Below are 15310 nucleotides of genomic sequence, written 5' to 3' on the forward strand. Positions count from 1 at the left end.
AGCCATTAGCACGGAGCTGGATTGGAAGTGTGACAGCTGGGACACGAACCCATACCCATACAGGATGCCAGCATTGAAGATGGTGGCTTTACGTGTTACGCCACAGCACTGACCTCTCATAAATTTTCTAAAAAATCTCATGTGTCATAGCAGATAAAGCTATGGGTGCCGGTTTGTGTCCTGGTTGTTTCACTTCTGATCCAGTTCCCTGCTAATGGGAAACAGCGGAAGATGGCCCAAGTGCTTGGGCCCCTGCCACTCATGTGGGAGACTTGGATGAAGTTCCTGGCTCCTGACTTCTGCCTGGCTCGATCCTGGCCATTGCTGCCAGATAAGGAGTGAACCAGCAGGTGGAAGATCTTTCTCTCTATAACTTTGACTTTCAAATAAATAGATAAAGCTTAAAAAAAAAACTCAAAGAAATACATAGAATGTTTCAGGTTACTATGATAGGTTATTTTTACCTGCAGTTTAAAATTCAGTTGGAAAACCCAGTGTGACAGGGCACATAGGTCATTTAAATGTGTTTAATAAACAGAATCAAGTCTGCTAAACAAACTTACATCTGAGTGCCTGGTGAGCATACACCTTCACCCCTCTGTTAGTGGGTGTGTGGTTTGTGAAACTGATCTTCAGCTGTGGTGTCTGTGGGACAGAAACGACCCTGGGGGCACCGGTCCTGCAGGGATGAGTCACTTTTCTGTCTTGCACAGGGAGGCTCTTAAACAGATTCCAGCTCAACCTCACCTCACATCACACCATGGATTTTCTCACACTATTTAGAAAAAATGTGCACTGGTTGAAAAAAATATGGAAAACCCATAAAAAAAAGTCAAAAATGAAACAAATAAGCACATAGCTTGAAAGAAGCAAAATTTAGTAAGCTTTTCAGTTTCCTACTTACCTATATTGGGACATAATCCACATTTGTGTGTAAATCTTGTGAATTTGTGATAGAGCAAAAGTCATGAGTCTTACTTGGGAAGCAAAGAGAGGGGTAGGAAAACGTAAGTAATTATTGAAATAGGAAATATATAAGCCCTCTACCTTCACCATATAGTGCTGAATGCTGCTTGCAAAGAACAAGGACTGATAGCCCGGATCTAATGTTTCAGTCTGTATGATGTATAGTCACACAGTCTAAGCATTCAAAACAATAGATCAAATAAGCATCTAGCAAAGCACACACACCCTTGTTATCAGCACACCCTGTGTTGACCCTCCCTGTAGCATACAGGAGGAGGAGCAAGGGTGGTGAGAGGAGGTATGCTTTTCATGTCTGCAAACACTCTTGTTTGAAAAGCATTTCTGCTTTGTTATTGCATTTCTTTTGTATTTTAAAAAGTGAATAATTTTAACAGAGAATACTTATCTTCCTTACTATTCATTTCATGAATATCAAGGCTGACCACAGGGCCAATGGCTTATCCAGGTTTCCTGAGCTTTGTCAAGTGGGGCAGCAGAAGTAGAATTTAGTCAAGCCTGGCTCTTTCTGGGCACGGTGGGTATATAGTGTTTGTACCTATGCACCTCAGAGAATTCCCATTTTGTAACATAATTAAATAAGTCTTAATGATTTTTTTTTTTTTTTTAATTTGAGAAGCGTGGTGACAGAGACAGAGAGAGCTCCCATCTGTTGATTCACACCTCATACACCCTCGATGGCTGGGGCTTGAGTCAGGAGCAGCAACTCATTCCTGGTCTCCCAGGAGGTGGCAGGGACCCAGCTGCTTGAGCCACCTCTGCTGCCTTCCAGGGTGTGTGTTGTCAGGAAGCTGGAGCCTGGTATCAAACCTGGGGACTCCAGCATGGAACACGGGCATCATAGCCACTAGGCCAAATGCCCAGCCTTTAATTAAGCCTTGATTTAGGTTTCAGGGTCAGAAATATTGGAGAGGCGAGTAGAGAATAATGATATATTTTTAAAAAATTAACAATAGATCTGATCCTGTGTGACTGACTTCAGTGTTTGAGGTTAACTCTATTTTATCTGCTTCTAGAACAGTACATTGAGAAGATGCTGGAGATCAAAGAGGTTGTGGATGATGTGCTTGCCAGACAGAAAGCAGAAAGAGATGATCTGGCGAAAAAGTACAGGTGAGTGAAAACAGGAGAGCCTTAGAGTTTCTGGAATTTACCCATCTTTGGCTTTAATAGTTAGGCCTGGAATTCCTTGAGAATATAAACATTGCTTAAGATAAAAAAAATGGCCGGCGCCGTGGCTCAACAGGCTAATCCTCTGCCTAACGGCGCTGGCACACTGGGTTCTAGTCCCGGTCGGGGTGCTGGATTCTGTCCCAGTTGCCCCTCTTCCAGGCCAGCTCTCTGCTATGGCCCGGGGAAGGCAGTGGAGGATGGCCCAAGTGCTTGGGCCCTGCACCTGCATGGGAGACCAGGAGAAGCACCTGGCTCCTGGCTTCAGATCAGCACAGTGCGCCGGCTGCAGCGGGCCGGCCGCGGCGGCCATTGGAGGGTGAACCAATGGCAAAGGAAGACCTTTCTCTCTGTCTATCTCTCTCTCTCTCTCTCTCTTTCTCTCTCACTGTCCACTCTGCCTGTCAAAAATTAAAAAAAAAAAAGATTAAAATGATTATATGAGGTTTTCTAAAGACTTTTTGAATGTAAATACAAAAAATTCCTATCTGTGTTTTCCCCCTGAAGTTATCAGACAGGGGGAAGCCTGGCTGGCATCGCCCAATAGAGGAAGGATGGTTATCAGGGAGAAGGGGCGGGATGTTTGAAGTGCAGATACTGGGCTGCACCTGGAAGGTTACTGTGATGACTATGAGATGCAGATGCTGGTCCTAAATGTCAATTCCTTAGGCCTTTGTCACATACACGTAAGCTCATTTCTGACTTCCTACCTAAAATAATCACCATGGGGAATTATACTTCCCAGAAAGATATTTTTTTGTATTTTATTACTTGAAATACTCAGAAAAGAACTTTTTAATATGTGAAAAAAGTTGTCTATAAATTTTATGAAAGTCTGGCCACAAGTCCCACAGGTAAACTTCTTTCCTTAACGCACTTGAGTTTTCCACTTTAACTTTCTACTCTTGATGCTGCAATGCTTTCCTTCCGAGCAGGGGATTGTGCCTTGCTTCTCCCCAGTGCACAGCCCTGGGAGCTTCATTGTGACCATGCAGGGCTGTGTCTTCTCGCCCTTTCTCAGAATAGTGTTCTGTGACTTTTTCTTCCTTGGGCACTGTTCTATATTTTCATAGACTTAGCTATCTATATATTCCCCTGTTCTTTATTCACATTTAAAGTTTCCAAATATTTCCTTTTCTTTTTTAAAAAAATTTTATTTATTTATTTGAAAGCAGAGAGAATGAGAGAGAGAGAAAGAGATTGAGATTGAGATTCATCTTCTGTCTGCCAGTTCACTCCCTAGATGATTGCAAGGGCCAGGGTGGTCCAGGCTAAAGCCAGGAGCCAGAGCTCCATCTGGTCTCCATCTTTGGTGGTAGGGGCCCAAGTACTTGGGCCATCTTCTGCTGCCTTTCCCAGGTGTGTTAACAAGGAGCTGGATAGGAAGTGGTACAGGCAGGACTCAGCAGAACTCCAATATGGGATACTAGCATTGCAGCTGGCAGCTTTACTCACTGTTCCACAATGCCAAATATTTCCTTCATGTTCTTGTCTAATAATCCAACTCCAAATATTTCCTTCATGTTCTTGTCTAATAATCATTTGACGTCCATTTATATTCAGTTTTTTCTGAATTTAGTTAAAAATCAGTTCTTTTATTTTTACTTATTAATCCACTATCTTATACCCACTTTGCCTCTCTCCCTAGTGAATAGTTTCATAAGTTCCTTTCTGTTTCCTGGCTTGCCTCTTGTCATTACTGAGTCAGTCAGACTAGTAAGTCTAGGGGCCCTGGACAGGCTAGCGTCAGCTTTCCTCTGGTGCCCCATGGCTGACATTATACCTGGAATTCTGGAAAGCTCTTGATCACTGGGGTTCAGATTGCTGTAAGGCTTTGAATCTTGGTTTGAGCACTGTAAGAGAGCACTTTTTCTTTTTCGGAGCTCTTTGTTTTATATAGTTTTTTAAAGGATTTATTTATTTATTTGAAAGGCAGAGGTATATATAGAGAGAGACAGAGGCAGACACAAAGAGAGAGAGATCTTCTATATACTGGTTCACTCCCCAAATGGCCACAATGTCTGAAGCCTGGCCGATCGGAAGCCAGGAGCCAGCAGCTTTTTCCGGGTGTCCCATGTCGGTGCAGGGGCCCAAGGACATCAGCCATCTTCCGCTGTTTTCGCAGGCACATTAGCACGGAGCATCTGGGACGAGAACCGGCGCCTTTATGGGATGCCGGCACTAGAGGTGGTAGTTTTACCCACAATGCCACAACGCTGGCCCCTTCATGTAGTTTGAAGTGTTCTAGTATTCCCCTTTTTTTCTTTCTCCTCTATCCAGCTTCTTGCGTGCTACCAGTTGCTTGCTAATCTAATTTTTAATTTAATTTTTTCTTGTTGATTTTTTCACTTGTATATACTTCTTTTAACACACAGTCTACATGGAATTTAGTAACAATAACTCTAAACTTTTATAGGAAAGTGAGATGTTTGTACTGTTTTGTCTTAAAATCTCAGATCTTTTTTAAAAGATTTTATTTATTTATTTGAAAGGCAGAGTTGCAGAGGCAGAGAGAGAGAGAGCGAGCGAGCGAGCGAGAGGTCTTCTATCCACTGTTTGACTCCGCTGATAGCCAGAACGGCTGCAGCTACACCGATCTGAAGCCAGGAGCTTCTTCTGGGTCTCCCATGTGGTGCAGGGGCTGAAGCACTTGGGCCATCCTCTACTGCTTTCTCAGGCCATAGCAGAGAGCTGGATTGGAAGCCGGACTCAAACCAGTGCCAATATGGGATGCCAGCACTGTAGGCAGCGCCTTAGCAGACTGTGCCACAGCTCTGCCACCAAAACATCAGATCTTAAAATGGGGTCTGGGGACTTCTGGGTCCCTGAGGCCATTTCGGGAGTGCTGAATATGTTGTTACAACATTGTTAAAGGTGCTTTTTGCTCTCATTCTCTAATGCGTGTACAGTGAATTTTCCAGAGGCTACAAGATGTGTGATGATATCATTACTCTTAAGGCTAATAGAATGAATGATTCTATATTCTTGCTTTTAAAAATTTCTCTGTTTTAATTTCTAAAGCAGTTGATATTGATAGATATGATCTGTCTGTACAAAATCTCAGTGAGCTCCTCAGTAATTCTTTGAGTATAAATAGGTCTCAAGGCCTAGAAGTCTGAGAACCACTGGAAACAAAGTGTCCAAATCCTGATGTCCTAGCCAAAGAGGTGTGGGGCTGGACTGTTTCCTCTTCCTTCCTCCTCAAGATTTTGAGGACTGGGTTATACCCTGGATGGCACTTGTCTGGGTAGGCCCCCTGGCCTTGGAAGTGTGTCAGTGCAGGCTCAAAGTATAATTACAGTCATCACTGGGTGAACTGGCGTTTCTCAGATCCTGCTGAAGTCATAGTTATCTACAAAACAGTCTCCCTGCTGAGCTAAGGAACATGAGTAGAATTTACTCCTAAATTTTATTTCCTAATACACTTTCCCACTGAAGCAGGGGCCTGTCCTCTGCCCTCAGCTGCTGCCTTCCAACAAAAGACTAGTAGCTATCTAAATAAATGACCCGAATTCTACTTCTTGTAGGCTGTGCCTCACAGCTGACCAATAATGGCATGACTAGAAATCTGAACAACCACACTGTCGCTGCCTGAACAAGGGCAGAGTCAGCTTGAGTAAGGGGCTCAGTTTCCTTTCCGAGGTGATGCGTCGTGCAGGAAGATCTGTTGTGGGCTAGTTTGGGCCTAAATTAATTTTCTAGACTCTTGCCTTTCACTTAGAGAAGAATTCTAAGTACAGGTACAAACATGGCATGCAGTGTGATAAACTTTATTTGCAAAGTAAGAAAAAAATCCCAAGCACATTAGGGCTTCATTTAGGGAGAGCAGGCTAAGGAAAGGGAATTACCATACCATACGCCGCTCTTCTTGTCCGGAGTCCACAGGGAGGAGAGTGTTCTGCCTGGCTTTTTAGGAGTGTTTGCGTGGTACCACCCCCATGTCCTGGGTGAGAGGTAGTTATTTCCTGGGGAGAAGTCCCCTGATTGACAGGTAGGTGAACATGTCAACACAGCTCGTGAACTTAAAGTTGTCTATCCGGGCTTTCCCACATCAGATCTTTGTGTCCTTGGAGCGAATTAGAACTGAGACAGAGTCTCTCTGACATCCTGATGACTTTGGAAAACATTTTCTACTGCTTATGTGTTTTTTCTTCTCTTTGTGCTTCCTCTTGTAGGGTATCCATAGAGTCATTTAAACAGGGAGCTCTGAGAGAACAGCTGACCAATTTGGCCACAAGACAGAAGGACCTTTTAGTTGTGGCAAAAAAACAGAAAAAAATAAGCCTAAAAATTCAAAGCTATAAGAATGATACTTCGTTGTCTGGTCTTGGTTTAAGGAAACCAGCGTCGACCTCAGAGATCTCCAGTGAGAGGGACAACCAGGAGCTCACCAGCCTCGAAAACTCGGTGCAGCCTCAGTCAGACACTCCTGACACTCTTGAAACTGGTGTTGGCAGCCAGAATACCCGATTTTGTCCAAATTCAGAGGCAGTGAGAAGAGAAGAATTTTTTGCCAATGAGGTACATCCTGAACAGAGCGTCCGTGATGGTAGCTTGGATATATTGTCAGAGTCCAGACATTCAGATGGCCCCGAGAAGACTGGGTCGCCATCCCAGCCTGCTGCTGCTGTTGCGCCACTGGAATCTTCACAAAGAGAAAATGATCTTCCAGAAGCTGCGGCCAGCGGGCGTGAGCTCTACAGTGCTTCTGCAGAAGCTGGCACCTCATGGATTTCAGAGGCTGCAGGCGGACCTGCCCGAAATGTTGCCTATCCATCCACCGTTAGGTGGGCTGAAGACCTTTCCACTCGTGAGTCACAACAGGGAAACAAGACCACCACGTTCCAGCAGCCACCGTGGGCGACATCCAAATCTCTGGCACATCCAGGGGCTGTGGCCTCAGGCGGTGATGTGCATCCGGCGGGACCGGCTCTTAAGCCAGCAGCTGCAGCTCCACAGACGAATGACTGCCATATCCCTTCTGGTGCTGGTGAGCAGCACATCATTAAAAGGCCTGTAAACCCCGGCACAGCTCCTAGAAAGAAGTGTGTGCAGATAAAAGATCTGATGTCACTCGGAAGGATTCATCCAGGAGTTAACATTCTGGAATTCAAAACACAGGTACTAATTTTTTCTCTAAAATCATGCAGATTTTGTAGTGGGTAACTGTTGCTGTGGCGTAGTGTAGGTATTTAGCTCTGCTAAAGGCAATGGGGTTCGGCTGGGCTTCTTGAACGAAGGATTGCATCTGTTGTGTTCTTAGCAAGTGAGGCGGTGCTTTTGCATTTGCTGTGATAGGTTTGATCTTAAACGAGAACTAATCAGTTAGCAGGAAGGATTTAAAAGCAACGTAAAAGTAATAAATTCTTGCTGTCTTTAGTTCCTAAGTCTCAAGAATGACTAGTGTGCTGCTGTGACTTGGAGTTTGGGTAAATCTGACTTGATTAAAACAGTATCACTGGCCGGCGCCGTGGCTTAACAGGCTAATTCTCCACCTTGTGGCGCCGGCACACCAGGTTCTAGTTCCGGTCGGGGCGCTGGATTCTATCCCGGTTGCCCCTCTTCCAGGCCAGCTCTCTGCTATGGCCCGGGAAGGCAGTGGAGGATGGCCCAAGTGCTTGGGCCCTGCACCTGCATGGGAGACCAGGGGAAGCACCTGGCTCCTGGCTTTGGATCAGCGCGATGTGCCGGCCGCAGCGGCCATTGGAGGGTGAACCAATGGCAAAAAGGAAGACCTTTCTCTCTGTCTCTCTCTCACTATCCACTCAGCCTGTCAAAAAAAAAAAAAAGTATCACATTTGCATGAAAGTATTGGACAAATAAAGGTTCTGCCGGATACCCCTACAAAAGAGGCTTCCCCTCCTCTCTCCTCCCACTTGCTTTTTGGAAGAGGAATTTAGAATGAGAAGATTCCAGAGTCCTTGAGCTCTTTGCTTATGGACCATTCCAACAGAAATTCAGACTAACCAGAATTTTATCGGAATGAGCTGTTTTCAGCCTTACCATTTCTAGATAATAAGGCCTTTTCAAGTTACTGAGTTTTAGTTATAAGTTAGGAGCAACATATTTTAATTTTAAAGCTCCAGCATGGAGTTTCATGAACCAATTAGTAGCTTGATCTCAAATCCCTCAATGTTCCTCTTTACTTCTCTGTCAACCAAGTTTTTGCTAAGTAGTACCTGTCTCAGTCTATTACATACGAACTACTATGAACATTGTGCAAGTTTTGGTATTAGACTTTATTTTTTCTTGTATAAATACCTAGAAATGGAATGTCTGTATCATATTGTGGGTATACATTTAACTTTTCAACAAATTGCCAGTGTGTTTTTAAAATTTTATGTTCTTATGGGTTGTGTAAAAGTTCTGATCCCTCCATATACCCAGTCACACTCAGTAGTTTTTTTGTTTGTTTGTTTGTTTTTTTAGGATTTATTTATTTTACTTGAAAGTCAGGATTACACAGAGAGAAGGAGAGGCAGAGAGAGAGAGAGAGAGAAAGGGAGGTCTTCCACTCTTCCACCTGCTGGTTCACTCCCCAATTGGCTGCAACTGCCGGAGTTGCACCAATCCGAAGCCAGGAGCCAGGAGCTTCTGGGTCCCCCACGTGGGTGCAGGGGCCCAAGTACTTGGGCCATCTTCTACTGCTTTCCCAGGCCATAGCACAGAGCTAGCTCGGAAGTGAAGCAGCTGGGTCTTGAACCTGTGTCCATATGGGATGCCAGCACTGCAGGCAGTGGCTTTACCTGCTACACCACAGCGACGGCCCCCCCCCCCCCCACTCAGTAGTTTTTAATTTCAGCCATGGTAACACGTAGTGTGGATGGATATGTGTCACATACATACCTGTAGTGATTTATTATTGTGGTTTTAATTTGTGTGTCTATAATGTTAATGAAGTAGAGCATCTTTTCATGAGCTATTTGCCATCAGTATTTCATGTTTATTATTTGTTGAAGTATCTGTTCAAATACATTGCCCCTGCTTTTTATTGGTCCTTTACCGAGCACATATATTTTTTTTTTTCTGATGGGAGGAGAAGCTAGTATAATGGCTAATCTTTTTTGGAAAGAAGAAACTTCATAGCACATTTTGATTAGGTTAGTGCAGGGACTCAGCAGGCCAGCTGGTGAGACACCAACAGCACTTGGTCATCCTCACAGGTGCAGCCCACTGTTCACTTGACAGTGACAGAGGGGACTAAATCAGGGCTTCCTTAGTGCCTGAAGCTGCCTTTAGGGGTAGCACATGGTGCAGGTCCTGTCCCTTCCATGCGAGCCATCCTGATCTCCCTCTCCAGCTCGGTGGCCTGTCCCTGTTGGAACACCACCTCCAGAAGCCATGGCGCGCATGGCAGCCACCCCGTTGGGTCTGTGGGCCCTCAGGGCCTGAGTAGCCAGCCTTCAGCTCCGAAAAGTCAAAGCCCATGTCCTAAACACATACTTTTCAAATCTTTTTACTAGACTATAATGTATCTTTTCATTCTCTTAACATTGTCTTTTAAGAACAGAAGGGTTGATTTTGTTAAGTCCAATTTATTAATTCTCTCATTATGTTTTGTCATATTTAAGAATATTTGACCCAAGATAAATATTTCTTCTTTTTTATAATTTCAATCCTGCATTTATGGATATGATCCATTTTGAATTGATTTTTGTATCTGGTACAGAGTAGGGAACCCTGTTCACTTTTTGAATTCGAATGTCCAAGTTTTGCTGTAGTGTGTATTGGAAAAGTTGTCTTCTCTCCTTTGAATTGCCTTTACACCTTACCATGAGTCATTAGTTTATGTATATATCTGTTTCTAGACTTTCTTTTCTGTTTCATTGATCTGTTTTTCTGCCTGTCTCCATCGGTACTGAACTCTGGTAGGTATTGTAGATAATTTCAGTCTTGAAATCAGGTGTTTTTAGTCCTCTAATTATGTTCTTCAAAGTGCTTCGGCTATTCTAGGCCCTTTGCAGTTCCATATGAATTTTAGAATGTTTCTTACTTTGTTTTTTCATTTTTTTATTTCTGAATTTTATTTGAAAAGCAATCCAACAAATGGCTGCCTCATATAATTGGATCCTGTTTCTTAATCCATTCTAATGGTTTCTGACTTTTGGCTAGGTTGTTTAATTTATTCAAATGTAATCCTGTTAATATTGTTGGATTTATTTGTATTGTTTTGCTTTGTGATTTTAATATGCCTCATCTTTTTTTCCTTTGCACTTCCTTTATTGCTTTCTTTTATATTAAGTAAATATTTTCCATTGTTACATTTTAATTTCTTTAATGACTTTATCACTGTATATTTTGAGTTGTCTGTAGCACTTGCTGTAGTATTTAACGTACATTTTCACTTAACAGAATCAGCTTGATATGTATTCTATCTTTTTTTCTTTTTTTTTTTTTTTTGACAGGCAGAGTGGACAGTGAGAGAGAGAGACAGAGAGAAAGGTCTTCCTTTTTGCCGTTGGTTCACCCTCCAATGGCCGCCGTGGTAGGCGCGCTGCGGCCGGCGCACCGCGCTGATCCGATGGCAGGAGCCAGGTACTTATCCTGGTCTCCCATGGGGTGCAGGGCCCAAGCACTTGGGCCATCCTCCACTGCACTCCCTGGCCACAGCAGAGAGCTGGCCTGGAAGAGGGGCAACCGGGACAGGATCGGTGCCCCGACCGGGACTAGAACCTGGTGTGCCGGCGCTGCAAGGCGGAGGATTAGCCTAGTGAGCCGCGGCGCCGGCAAATCTTAACTCTAGAGAGAGAAATGTAATCCCTCAGAGCATGATTCTCTCTGTCCCTTTCATGGTAATGTTATATAAATATTATAAAATTCACCACATATCATTATAATTATTACTTTGTAAAATTTTGTGACTTATAAAGAATATGCTAGAAGGGGCTGGCACTGCAGCTCACTAGGCTAATCCTCCGCCTAGTGGCGCTGGCACACTGGGTTCTAGTCCCGGTCGGGGCACCGGATTCTGTCCCAGTTGCCCCTCTTCCAGGCCAGCTCTCTGCTGTGGCCAGGGAGTACAGTGGAGGATGGCCCAAGTGCTTGGGCCCTGCACCCCATGGGAGACCAGGAGAAGCACCTGGCTCCTGGCTTCAGATCAGCGTGGTATGCCGGCCGCAGCGCGCTGGCCGCGGCGGCCATTGGAGGATGAACCAACGGCAAAAGGAAGACCTTTCTCTCTGTCTTTCTCTCTCACTGTCCACTCTGCCTGTCAAAAAAAATTAAAAAAAAAAACATTAAAAAAAGAATATGCTAGAAGAAGAGAGGGCATGCTTCAGGGCAGCAGTCTCTCCGGCACTGAGCTGAGAGTGGCAAGGTCATAAGCAGTTTTGGTTCAAGTATCACAGACTCTCACCTTTTTAACCCAATTGTCATGGATTCTGTTTCCTCATTTGCTTCACACTCCCACAGAGTGGGGAGAGGCAGAGAGAGAGAAGCCTTCCATCCAATGGTTTACTCCCCAATTGGCCGCAGTGGCCAGAGCTATGCCGATCCCAGGAGCCAGGAGCTTCTTCCAGGTCCCCCACTTGGGTGCAGGGGCCCAAGGACTTGGGCCATCTTCTACTGCTTTCCCAGGCCATAGCAGAGAGCTGGATTGGAAGTGGAGCAACCAGGACCAGAACCTGTGCCCATATGGGATGCCGACGCTTCAGGCCAGGGCATTAACCCTCTGCGCCACAGTGCCGGCCCCTGCTTCACACCCATGTGGCCATTTCTTGAGACTTTGAGTTGTGTGTGTGCTTTGTATATTACACATGACTTATGATGGGTCCCATCCTGATAAACCCATCTGAAGTTGAGAATGCGTTTAACACACCTGCTCTAGCGAGCATGGTAGTTTATCCTGGCCTGCCTTCAGTGTGCTCCCAGACTTGGATTAGTGTGTGCAGGAAAAGTCACCCAACACAAATGCTGAATGTGTCACATCATTTACTGAACACTGCTCTGGAGGTGAGAGGAGAGGGCTGCTCTGTTTGGCCAGCCTGGAAAAGTCAGACTCCAACGCATAGTTTCTGTGACTGCGTGTTGCTTTCATGCCCGAAGCCAATCCTGGAATATTTACATTTGATGTTAGTTCTGAGATAGTTAGGTTTAAATACATCATGTGGTGTTTTGTATTTCTTTCTTCTTTGTTCCCTATTAAATTTTTTCTCTATCTCCTTTGTTGACTAAGTATTTTTCTTATTTTCTTTGTGCTCTTAGGGCTTGCAGTATGTATTTTAACTTATCAGTCCACCTTTAAGTAATATTATACCATGTTACATATACATGTTATATATGTAAAAATGTAAAAACAATGTATTTCAAGTCCTGCTTCTGACCTGTGTTCTCTATTTTACTTTTTCGTAAGTAATAAACATCACACTACGTAAGCAGATTTGAATAACAAAGTAGACTGTCCTTCCAATGTGTTCTTTCTGGTGTTCCTCCTGTCCGTGCAAATCCTGGTTGGTTTCCATTTGCTGTCATTTGCTTCTGCCTGGGGGACCACCTTTAACACTTCTGTGCTGGGAGTCTGCTGGTTATGACCCTTTGGCTTTTCAGGTCTGAGAAAGTGTATTTCACCTTCATTTTTAAAGGGATTTTTTTTTCCATCTGCTCAAATGGCAGAGAGACAGAGAGAGAGAGAGAGAGAGAGGAGATCTTCCATCTGCTGGTTTTCTCCTCGGATGCCAACAGCAGCCAGTCCTGGGCCAGGCCAATGCCAAGAGCCAGGAGCTCCACCTGGATCTTCCACGTGGGTGTCGGGGCCATAAGCACCTGAGCTGTCATCTGCTCCCTCCCAGCAGGCATTAGCAGGGGCTGAAACAGAAGTGGAGCAGCTGGGACTCGATCCGGATCCCTAGTGGTGGCTTTCCCTGCACCTGCGGTGCCGCCTGCTCACCTGTTCACCTTCATTTCAGAAGACTTCTGCTTCGTGGACGCCTAGGACCTCAGTGATGCTGTGCTGCTGTTTCCTTGCAGGCATTTCCAGGGAGAAATCTGCCATTTCTGACTTCGCTCCTTTCTAAGTGACATAACAGCCTTTCCTCACTCTGGCTACTTTTTTAAGATTTTTCTCTTTATCACAGGTTTTAAGCAATTTTTATTATGATAACCATTAGAGTGAGGTTTGTTTTTTTTTTTCATGTTTCTTAGGCTTAGATTGTTGAACTTCTTGGATTTCTAGGTTTTCTTTTCCTCAAGTTTTGAAACTTTCAGCCATCGCTTTTTCAAATATTTTCCTTTCTGCTCCGTCCTTTGTGGACTGAAGTTACACTGATATTAGGAGGCACTCCACAACTCACTGATGCTCTGTTCATTTTTTAAAAATTCTCTTTTCTGTGTTTCATTTTTGTGCAGTCTTAGTGTTATGTCTTTGTATTCACTAATCTTTTTATTTGTAATGTTTAATTTGCTAGTGAAGGACCCCAAATCTGGGAATCCAACGCGCTCGGGTGGTCGCCCAAAGACCCAAAACTCCAGCCCAGTAGATGCAAAAGCAAGAGGATATTTATTAATACGTTTGCGCAAACGGGCTCCCCAGCACCTCAGGCAGTCCAGAGAGCGAGAGAGCCCCGAGCAGGGGTTACAGCAGTTTTTAAAGACAATAGCCACCTTGTCGGAGGCCACCCGACAAACCACATGGAAACACGCAGCACTCAGTCAATTCATCACCACGTTTATTGCCTCATCGCGTTCCAAGCCAAAGTAGGGGGCCCGGCGATGAGGGACTGGAGGCAGTCTCCCTAAGGAAACCCTTCAGTCTCCAGCCCCGAGCACACAGAAAGACAAGGATATATACCCCAGACCCCATACAGATAACATTCATTGTGTGCAATCATGAATAGCACAGGAACGAGACAAGTTTACAAAGTAGCAATGATCAGGGTACAAGCTCTGCAGATAGTGCAAAGAACATCATAAACCTTCATCAGAAGTCACATCCTGCCTGCAGGAATATGGGACGAAAAGTCTTGGAAACAGGATTAGATAAGGGACAGCCTCAGCCTGCTGCATCTCATGTTGGGCCAGGGCCACTGGCCCCGACACCACCTGATTAACATATGTATGCGGGGCGTTTGGTGATTGGCTATTTTGAAGGGCAAACTCTTGTGATTTTAGTGAGGGAGGGGGTAAGTTTATACAATGGTCACAGAACCTTATTGCAACTCTTTTCCGGACTCCTGCAAGTGTTATCGCGTGAGACAGTTACACAGAGCAGTTTCACAAGGCAGTTTCCCAAGGTTATTCTGTAGGCAGGTGGACACACAGTTATCTTAAGGAATGGCTACTGTCAGCAGCCAAACTTTTAAACCCTTGCTAAAATTATTTTAATATTTACTTTTAGCAGGGGTCTTACACTAGTAATCCTGTTAAGTGTATCCTTTGTCTCATATGTGATAATTTTCATCTCTAGAGGTTAGAGTCTCTTTTATATCTTCCACATAATTTTTTTTTAATTTGAAGGGCAGAGTTAGAGAGAAGGAGAGATAAGGAGCCATCTTCCATTCACTTATTGACTCCCTAAATGCCCACCACGGCTGGGGCTATGCCAGGCTGAAGCCAGGAACCTGGAACTCCATACGGACATCGCATGTGGGTGGCAGGGGCCCAATTGTACTGTCTCCTGCTGCTTTCTCGGGTGCATTAACGGGGAGCTGGATCGAAAGTGGAGCAGCCAGGACTCAAGCTGGCACTCTGATATGGGATGCTGGCGTTACAAGCCCTGGCTTAACCTGCTGTACCACAACACCAGCTCCTAAGTCTTAATTTTTTACTGGATTGCAAACATTATGAAGTTTGCCTTTTGTATTTTTATAAATATTTTGAAATTTTATTCTATAATGTAGTTAAGTTACTTGGAATCAGTTTCTTTGGTGCCTTGTTTTTAAGATTTGGGAGGCAGGATTGGAGCAGCGTTAACTTTAGGGCTCAGCATTTTCCACGGGTGCATCAAGGCTCCCCAGAGTACCTTCCTGATTCCCCATTGGCTCCAAGAGTTTGTATCCCAGTCTTGCTATTGGAAACGGCCCCACTCCCTGCCCTGCGGGAGGCCCAGTACCTGGACCTCAAGGCCTTTCAAGCGGCTGTACCTTTGGTGAGTTTGTGCCCACCCAAATACCATCACTGCTCAGAGGCCACCTCAGGGGAGCCCTCTGGTTATGTACAGAGT

The 15310-nt window shown here is 44.6% G+C and overlaps 1 protein-coding gene across 4 annotated transcripts in view; it reads left to right on the forward strand.

The window, feature by feature from the left end:
- ANKRD31 (ankyrin repeat domain 31) overlaps positions 1–15310 on the forward strand; it is a 173643-nt gene that overhangs the window by 134893 nt on the left and 23440 nt on the right. For all 4 annotated transcript variants that reach the window (XM_062212573.1, XM_062212577.1, XM_062212575.1 and 1 more), the window contains 2 exons: positions 2001–2097; positions 6330–7275. In XM_062212573.1, the coding sequence (XP_062068557.1) occupies positions 2001–2097; positions 6330–7275 (1043 nt within the window). The remainder of the gene's footprint in view (positions 1–2000; positions 2098–6329; positions 7276–15310) is intronic.

Source organism: Lepus europaeus, chromosome 15 (genome assembly GCF_033115175.1).
Source record: "Lepus europaeus isolate LE1 chromosome 15, mLepTim1.pri, whole genome shotgun sequence".
In the NCBI taxonomy this organism is placed as follows: Eukaryota; Metazoa; Chordata; class Mammalia; order Lagomorpha; family Leporidae; genus Lepus; species Lepus europaeus.